General features: G+C 42.7%; 1 protein-coding gene across 1 annotated transcript in view; it reads right to left on the reverse strand.

The window, feature by feature from the left end:
* Positions 1-2,412, reverse strand: part of HOMER1 (homer scaffold protein 1) — a 137,740-nt gene extending 135,328 nt beyond the window's left edge. Inside the window, exon 1 of the mRNA XM_060093087.1 lies at positions 630-2,412. Within this exon, the coding sequence (XP_059949070.1) occupies positions 630-634 (5 nt within the window). The 5' untranslated portion in view covers positions 635-2,412. The remainder of the gene's footprint in view (positions 1-629) is intronic.
* Positions 2,413-9,497: the final 7,085 nt, after the last annotated feature.

Below are 9,497 nucleotides of genomic sequence, written 5' to 3' on the forward strand. Positions count from 1 at the left end.
GTTCCTTCAACAAAAAGCTGTTTCCTATTCAGGCTCTGATCTTCAACTAAATGCAGGGCACTGTGGACTCCTCCTAAGACTTTCAGATTTTCGTTTTAAATGCCCCAATAGAGCAATTCTATAGATTTTAGCTTCGGCTATTCAAGGGCAAAAAGGAGGGCACAGTGAGGACAACAATTTACACTGGATCATTTTCAAGGACAGTAGTCTAACCACTCATTACTTTACAACTGTCCTTTGTGCACCTGATTATTCTCAAAGTACTGAGAGAACGCAGGACTTCTTTTTGGAAGATACCGGCAACAAAACCTAAGACAACACGACTTTGATTATAAACTGCTGCGGCACTTCGACCAGGAAAGGGCAGTACGTGTGGTCTTCTTAAATACCACTAATAAAGCTACATTCTGGTTACAATAATAGACGTATGTTCCTTAATTACGGCCTCCGGTGTTATTCCACAAAAATAACTTCTTAAAAGGTTAATACACCTATATTTTTAAAGTACGACCAGCTTAGCAAGGTGGCAAATTTGTTTGAAAACATAAAACACAGACAATTCACCACCACCGCTCAGTAACACACATACATAAACAGACTCGAAGCGGGGTTAAGCACAAAATCCTTACCCCATTTTGCCCAGTGAAAACTTGTTCGAAGTTTCTGCTCTTATGCTACGGAATAACTCCAAAGGAATTTCTCCGTCCGTTATTTCGCAGTTGCTTTTCCACCCCCCGAGATCCTTTTGTGGAGGTATTTCAGTGATGCTGAAAATTCAGTTAGTTCCCTTAGGTAAAATGATTTCTCTCTGGGAAATACCAAAATGTTCAAACAGAGGTGGCATTTGCTTATTAGAGTTAAAATGCTGCGCGGAGGAGACGGCGGTCAACTCTATTCCACAAAATGAGTCTATGAATCGGGAAATGCAGAATCCAGCTTCACGGAGTCCTATAAAAAATGAGTTCAGTGGTCATTTCTCTCCTGTCCTCCTCCACACTCAGGGAGAGCCCAGGTAACTCGGCCTTTTCGGTGCTAAGGCTGCGGGTTCAAATTTCTCCACCACACCAGGTCCCTGGGGGTGGAGCGTGCAACCCAATGCGACGTGCACTTGAGAGATCCCTACGAGAAAATAAAAATCCTAAACGCAGTAATGCCACTGCTTCCCTGCGCTCACATTAGAAAAAGCTATGTAGAAAAATCTCTTCGAAGTGCAAACCCAGCGGCTCGCGACGTGCACGGCACTCCACATTGGAATCTGTCTTTTAATTTCCCCCCCCCTCCTAAGACTGGGAGCAGAGAGGAGGCGGGGAGGAGGAAGAGAAGGCTGGGCAGGATCGATTCATTCTCCCGAGGAGAACACACGGAGCCATTTCCAGGCTGGCAGCAGGCTGGGGGCGCAGCGCACGCCGGGGAGCAGGGGGAGGGGGCCGGATCCCACCTCCCTCAGCCCCTGCCCGCCCCCCGCCGCCGAGCACAATGGAGCCCGGCTCGCGCCCGGCCCTTCATTCGCTGCTGCCGCTCTTCCCTCCGCTCTTCGGAGCACCGCAAGTTCGAGGCTCCGGCGGCGGAGAATGAATGAATCAGAGAGCCAAGCCCCACGCTGCCCCCCGGCACCCTGCCCCCAGCTCCGGGGCGGGCCGAGCAGCGGTGAAGGACGGGGCTGAAGGGTCGACGGGAGGCCGCCCGAGCCGAGGCGGGCGGCTAATCCCGCGTCGGGACCAGGGGAAAGGGGCTCGAAGCCGCAGAACAGCCGCTGCTCCAGCGCCCCCACCCCTGCTCCTCGCCTCTCCCGCTCCGCGCCGCCGCCACACGCCGCCTCACAGTCCCCGGGCCCCGCCGCCGCCTTCTCACACTTCCATCACCGCCCGCCTTCGCCGGCCTCCAGCTCCTGCTCGGTAGAGCAGCGCTGGCCGGGCGGCCCAAAGCCCGCCGCTGCCTCCGCCTCCACCGGCCGCTCACAGAGCGGAGGGCGCCGCTTCCCAGGTCAGCGCCGCCCGCAAGAGGCGAGCGCGGCAGCGGAGCTGGCTGCGAGGGGCGGGGGAGGGGGCGGGGAGAATCGGGAGCAGTGCGGTCCCTCCCCCTACTCGCGGGAGGGGGCGGCCGCGGAGACGCGGCCGGGCACCAGGAACTGGGGCGCTGACCCGTCCCGAGGGCCCGGCGGGGCCCTGAGGGTAGCGGGAGGAGGCGGCAGCTGCGAGGGCGGCGGGGACGCTGGTGGTCACGGGCCGAGCCGGCCCTCGTGGGGAGCTAGGCCGGGCCGCAGGTCCGGCGGTCCGTCCTTCCTTTCCCCCCTCCCCTAGTGGTCGGCGGCGCGCGGGCCGTGCGCTCTGCTCCTCTGCTGGCTCCTGGCCCCGCTCCCTGCCGCCACAGCCTCCTCCGCGCCCCACACCGCGTGCTCTCGCTGAGTCTCCATCCTCCCCGCAGGAGGACCTTTAAATAGCAACGTCAGCGCGCTCCTCTCCGCACACACGTCACCCGCCGTTCACGTCACCGGGGTGCGGGGGATGATGTCACGCGGCCGGAAGTACTGCTAAATTAGGGAAGGAGCAGGGGGAGGAGGACTCGGCGAGCTCCTCTGTGCCCACCTGCTCTCGCTTCTCCTTAAAGGCCAAAGCGCAGGAGACAGCCGAGAGGAGCGTTGGGAGGAGGAGATTTCCTTGCAACAAATGTGCCAAACACAAGTGAATCATTCATAGCAACAGTGCCGAAGTGTCAAGCGGGTGATAGCCTATCTCCCACTCCCACCCCTGTTGCAGCAGCTTTCCCGGGTTTCTCAAGTCCCCACTAGCACGGAAATGTGGGAGGAGAGACTGAGCACAGTGGTAGATATGTTTCCAGCAAGACTTGGGGAAAAGCACCTTAATTTTCGAAAGAGTTATTAAATGCCATTCTGGACTCAGTAGTCTTTAAAACTTTTTTTCTTTCTTAGTGGCTACCTAAATCACTAAAGAATAAAGAGCGGAGCCATGAACACTATCTTAATGATATGAAGGATAATAATGGGGTGGGGGGCATCAAATGATCTAAACGTTTTCATTTGCAAAACAGCAATGTTTTGGCATAGGATAATGAGTCAATCTTGACTTTGTTCCCTTGTAATTATCGTCATGTACAACACATAGCAAATCCCAGTGTACCCTCTCAGTTCTGGTTTATGAAGAATATGAGTTTCAGTCTATGGAAATTGAAAATAAGAAAGACTACCAAATCCTTTTTATTTAAGTATTAATACAAGCACACTTAGACTAATTTTGTCTTCCTTAGTTTTGACCGTATAACGTATAACACAATATCTCTTAAGTATGCTGTATTTCATTTCCTATATGGCAACGATGAGGAGCCATCTATCTATAGGTTTACTAGCTATGTCTGTGTTTGTATCTATAATGAATCATTCTATGAATGCTCTTCAAATTCCGAATTACTACAAAGTTTTTAAAATGTCTCCGTTATTTCATAGTTTATTATTAGGTCAACTCAAATAATGATCTTTGATTTGATCTGATTTAACATGATAACCATGGCCCAGAAACAGAGCTACTACAAAATGCCAAAGGCTATTGCTATTTCAGAGTTAGTCTATAAGTTCAGTGACCATGTTTTCCAGACCAAAATCCAAACACATCATTTAACAATAGACAAAATATTTGGAATCTGAAGTGACCTGGGAAATTCAGGACATAGGATTGCCAACTTATTCAGTGATTGTTAGGAGAGCTGTAAATGGATATCAGTGCAGTTTAAATAAAAGAAGCTAAAACTCTATGGAATTTATATCATGTGTATTTTTAATGTTTTTAGTATTAAACTACTCACATGATTCCTAATTAAGGAACATTGGTTTTTACTTCTTTCTGCATTTACGCTTTCTTGATCAAGTTAGGAGTCCAGGACTAAAGAACACCAGCCAAAAGAATTAGGACCAAGTTGCAACTAAATCAGGCTTTCTGTTATCTTCACATTATAAAATCATGATCTTGCTTATAGTTTGAAATATTGAAACTAGTTTTTATTAAGGTTATAACAAAAGTTGATCAAAAGCGAACCCCTGCTTGCCAATTTGTCTAATATATATATATATATCATATTAATAGAAATTGTACTAATTTATATATCAGACAAATGGAGCTTCTTAAGTGTGTATAAAATATTAAAGCAACAGAGCTATCATTCTTCAAATAAAGTCAACTCTTGGCCCTTGCAAATTAAAATACAAATTATTCCTCTACTCAAATTTCTCTACAGGCCATTTCCTATCTAAACTAAATCACTTTTCTCTCTTTTGTGCTCTTGCCATTGATGTTAATTAAAGGTCTCAATTTACCATTTTCAAACACTTCATTCTACCCTTTTATCAGACTTCCTCTGGTTTACAAACTTTTTTCCCCTCATCTTTACTCAGCTGTCAAAACAGTATGTTATCTGCCTCCCTGCTTTTACAATGTTGACCCGTCATTAGCGTTTCTGCTTTTCATACCTACATGGTCCCTCCTCAACTGCTCTTTTTGTCAACCGAAAATTGAGAACAACTTTTTTTTTTCTATATAAATCTCAGGGTGCACTGTGATATAATTACTCGAAGTTTGTGTGATTATTTTTTATTTTAACCTCTGCACTTAATCTAGAAAATTCTACCAATAATTGGTCAATTTTTCTTTCTAACTTACGTGGGATTAGCATATAAGGTAATACATGCATTCATGTACCCAAAGGAATGAGTAAAACGTTGTAACATTTTAGGTATCATGGTATGTCTGCTCAGAAAATATAATAATAAATTGTCTTTCTCCTCCCTTGAAACAATTCCAGTACCATTTTGAGAGGAGTCAGAGAACCATTCTATATGGCTTTCCATCTAAAAGTAAATATTTTCTCTCCTAAAACTGAGCTGATGTAACCCAAATGCTAGTCATGAATTTCCCATCCTGATTGTTTTGTTTTTTAAAGTAATGAGCTTCCTAGAAAGCAATATATTTTCTTTTACCGGAAGAGGCAGAAAGTACTTTAGTAGAGTTTCAAATTTTTAACAGTTCCTTTTTCCCACTATGCTCTGAAAATTTGTGGCAACGTTTATGAATACCCACTGATTTTAGAATCTGTGGGCGGAGGCATCTGTTTTAGTTACAGAGTTTACTTCCATGCCCTCAATAGGGGATGGTGCTGTTCAATGGGATGTTCATACATAGGTCATGAGATAATGTTTTTTTTCAATGAAAAGATATCTAGGTGATAGAAAAATCTTCCATGAAAGAGGGTTAAAGCCAGATTTTATTTTTAATTGCTTAACATTAGATAATAGCAACTCCCCTTCCACGTTCTCTCGTTTTCATTACCAAAATACCACTATTGCTTCAAATAAAGTCATAGGTAGAAATAATAGATTAAAAGATATCTCTCCATATCACAGAAATCTCTAGATTCCTCACTTATGTGACATAGTTATGAAGAAACTAAATAATTAGCAAAGATTAAATGTAATAATAAGAAAAGGCTTTTTTTTAAGTTGTAGGGAAATAGAATTTATCCAGTTGATGCTCCAAAGTTATTCCATCTCCTCCATAAATGTAGCAGGTACTGGGTGCCAGTAATTTGTTTGGCCTGTTTAAAACCATCTTTTACTATTATCAATAAGGTTCTGAATAGAAACAGGGTAGTTAACAGTCTCAGGGATGAAAGTCTAAGCATTTGGCACCTCCAAGGCAATGGCTTGAGGACAACTTTTACCCTTCTGAGTATCTGCACTGTTTTATCAGAGGGCTTGGGAGTGGTAGAGGAAGGGAAGTCAGAGAATTATCCTTAGGAAAGTTATGATATAAAGTCCATGGGCAGTGATCTCATAGAACTATCTCCTGCTCTGGTTTTTACTGTAAATTCATTATTTGTTTTCTAAACATGGTTAAAGAGATACAATTAGAATCCCAGACTTGTGAAAGAACATACCAGAAAGTTTTCAATTGGTGCTGTGAGAAAATCATTGTACAACGGTTTATGTAAATCTTTAAAATATTCAGAAGAGAAGGGGATATGGTGCCTTTGAAAAAATTATCTGGCTTAACTCCAAGTTGTTTGTTTGGTTGGTTGATGATTGTTCTAAACAGCAGTTACAGAGTACAGGCTGAAAAAATATGCAGATCTGCAGAGAGCTAGGGTAAAGAACGCAAAGTAAAGCTTGCGCTCTACCTGTGCAGTTCCTTAGAATGGAATGCTGTGGAAGCTGATTGCCATGGTAACCAATAATCTTTCTGCTGAATGGGGAACAGGACAACCATGAGGAAAATGTTTTAAATGATCTACCTTATTTTGTGATGTTTTTGGTGCCAGCTAGGAGAAAAACACCATCCAAGGTATTTAGGACAGCCATGCTTAAAAGAAGCTGCCTTCTTTTCAAAGAGACAAGGCTGAGGCAAAAACTGGGGGCTCTTTCAAAGAGAGGTAAGGGGGTTGAGGTGACAATTGCAAGCTCTCTGAAGCAGAACATAATTGGTAAAGACTGACATGGCTAAAGCAGGCAGAAGCAATACCTAGAAACTGTGTTGAAGGGTCTCCCAAGCATAAGAGGTCAGACATTAATAAAGATTCTCAACATTTGGGAGTTTCAGCCAAGTTAGCTTATAAGTTACTCATGAGACTTTTTATTTCTTTTTATCTGGTTGTAAATAGTAATTTCTCTAAAATTTAAAATGGAAATGGTAAATATATCTTTAGTCAGTATCTATTATTTTAAAAATAAATAATATTCTTATCATATACATGATAAATATGTATATTGATATAGACAGATAGCTAGATAGATCTATATTATATGCCTGTATTGACTGGGTCATCTGCAAAAATCTCTTACCCTTGGAATAAAATCCAAATTCCACGCCTTGGCCTAAGAGACACTGCATGACAGACCACTGCCCACCTCTCTTACCTTGGTTACCATTCCTCACCACCTCCGTTGCTACTGTGTGAGTTGGTGTGTCAACTGCAAATGATCAGAAACCCCACCTAATGGTGACTTAAGCTAAGGTTGGCTTTTATTTGCTTATTTACTTAACAAGAAATCTGAAGTTAGGTGGTCCTAAAGTTGGTTTGGAAGGTCCAGTGTATCATTAGGGTCCAGGTTCTTTCCAACCTTTCACTCTTCTATCTTCATATGTTGGTTTTTAAACCTGGTCCTTTGTCTCATGGTTGTTAAAAGACTATTGCATTTCCAGGCATCATATTCTCACAAAAAGCATCCAAAGCAGAAAAGGAGAGAAAGAGACAGGAATTTTCTCCTTTATGCCTGTTTGTACCAGAGAGGAATATTCTCAAGAGGACCCCAGAAAATTCCCTCTCATGTCTCATTGGCCAGAACTGGGTTACATGCCTAAATCAATCACTGACGCGTTGGAACAGAATTTTCATGATTCGCTTAGACAAACGACGGTTCATCCCTTGAATCTTCCTATTGTGCCTGAACAAAATTAGAGCTCTCTCAGCAAGGAAGAAGAGGCAATGGCTCTTGGACAAGCAAACCATATATTTGCCACTCGGCCCAAAGCCGCTCTGCTATTCCTGCTGCTCTTCAACTATGACAAGCTTGTTCCAAACTCAGGGCCTTTGCCACCTGGAGCACATATGCCTAAGACAGTCACACTCCTCCTTATCATTCAGGTCTATGTTCACATTGCATCTCTTGAGACATACCTCCTGAACATCCTGGGGAACCTCTCTAAGTGGAGCTCTCAGGAACGAGAACTGGCAGGAAACAGAATATTCAAATTGGGTACTTGAAGGCATGCTTAATAAAGATACTACTTACAAAGGTGGGACAGGGTGTAGGAAAACCATAAGAGAGAGGGCAATATCTGGCTTAGCAGGGCAGACCACCCTTCTACACCTGAAAGGACAAGAATAGAAAGCAGTGGCTAGAAATGAAACAGAGAAGATTGTGTGGACAGGAGCTGAGTCCTTGGCTTAAGGGTCACAGCCAGCCCACAGAGACCCCACAAGGAGGGAGCCCAGGAAATAAACATCTCAACTTCACCAATAAATACCTCTCCCCTTACCCCCTCCCCATCTCCTACTGGTGGCCCCCTTCCTAAACTTGACATATAGGAAGCTAGAGGGCACAGGAGTCCAGTGATGTAGTCTATACACATTGTCTTCCTGGGGCAAAGAACAGGGAGAAAAGTGCAGGGTATATCTGGTGGGGCGAACAGAAGGAATCCAGCCCAAATCATATTCTACTTGTCAGCCGTTAGATTAACAATTATTTAGAGTTTGGCACATGGAAAAACAAGTACAGTTAAGCCTTGAGCAACACGGGGATTAGGGCACCATCCCTCCACCCAGTGGAAAATCCGAAAATCTGAGTATAACTTTACAGTCACCAGTCCCCACCTCTCCCATTTAACCAACTACCAATCACGTAGTATTACAAAATCCACATGTAAGTGGACTGTGCAGTTTAAACCCATGGTGTTCAGGAGTCCACTGTACTACCACAGACTGTTAGCAGGAGTGTAAATTGGTGTACCCTTGAAGGCATACATAAATTTTGACATAGCGGTTCTAAATACTTTAAAGAAATTATCCTACAGATATACTTTCTCATGCATTCAAAGAAACACATGCAAAAATTTATTGTATTGCTATAAAATAAAAAAAAGAGAACAAACAACACCTATGTCCATCAAAGGGGACTGATAAATAAAAATGGTATAACCATATAATAAAATACTATGCAGCTATTAAAAAGAATGAGATAGACCCATAGTGCTGATAAGGAAAGATGCCCAATATATAAAAATTCTGGATGAATACAGTAAACTAAATTGTGCTTTAAGAAGTGGGATTATAAGTTTGAGAGTTAGGGGGATTTTTAAAAACTTTTCCCTATTACTATTTGTATTGTTTGAATTTTTTTTTACCATTAACACATTATCTTCATAATATAAAACCAAACCAAATTATTTAAAAATATTATTTAAAACACACAAATATGTTAAAACTTAACAGTAGGAGGACAGAATAAGACATTAATATACATTTTATTTTCCTATCTCCCTCATATCCTTTTTTGAAGAAGACTGTGTAAGTTCAAAAATATATTTATAGAAAGAGAAGAAATTGAAATAAGATATTTTATTGGAAACAGTGATTTCATTATACTCTTCACTGATGCAACAATATCTGGATATTTTATTTTAGGAAAGATGCTAATGAGATAGTATGATAACAAAGGTGGTGAGAACCAAGACAAGGCCATGTGAGGTGTGGGTGAAGGCAGATGTTTAATTTGCTGAAGACAAAACCAAGGAGAGACATGATGATTGACTTCATAGCATGTCTGTCCCAAACAATAGTTAATAGCTGTGTGAATATGTGCTACATGAGGTAGTAAAGGGTCAATGGTAAAATTTATTAAAAGGTAATTGTTGGCTCAGTATGAGAAAGAATGCAAAAATGATCAGATCTCTATCAATAGAATTGATGGCCCTGAGAATAATTGGCTTATTGTTTCC

This window comes from Mesoplodon densirostris, chromosome 3 (assembly GCF_025265405.1).
Source record: "Mesoplodon densirostris isolate mMesDen1 chromosome 3, mMesDen1 primary haplotype, whole genome shotgun sequence".
Taxonomy (NCBI): Eukaryota; Metazoa; Chordata; class Mammalia; order Artiodactyla; family Ziphiidae; genus Mesoplodon; species Mesoplodon densirostris.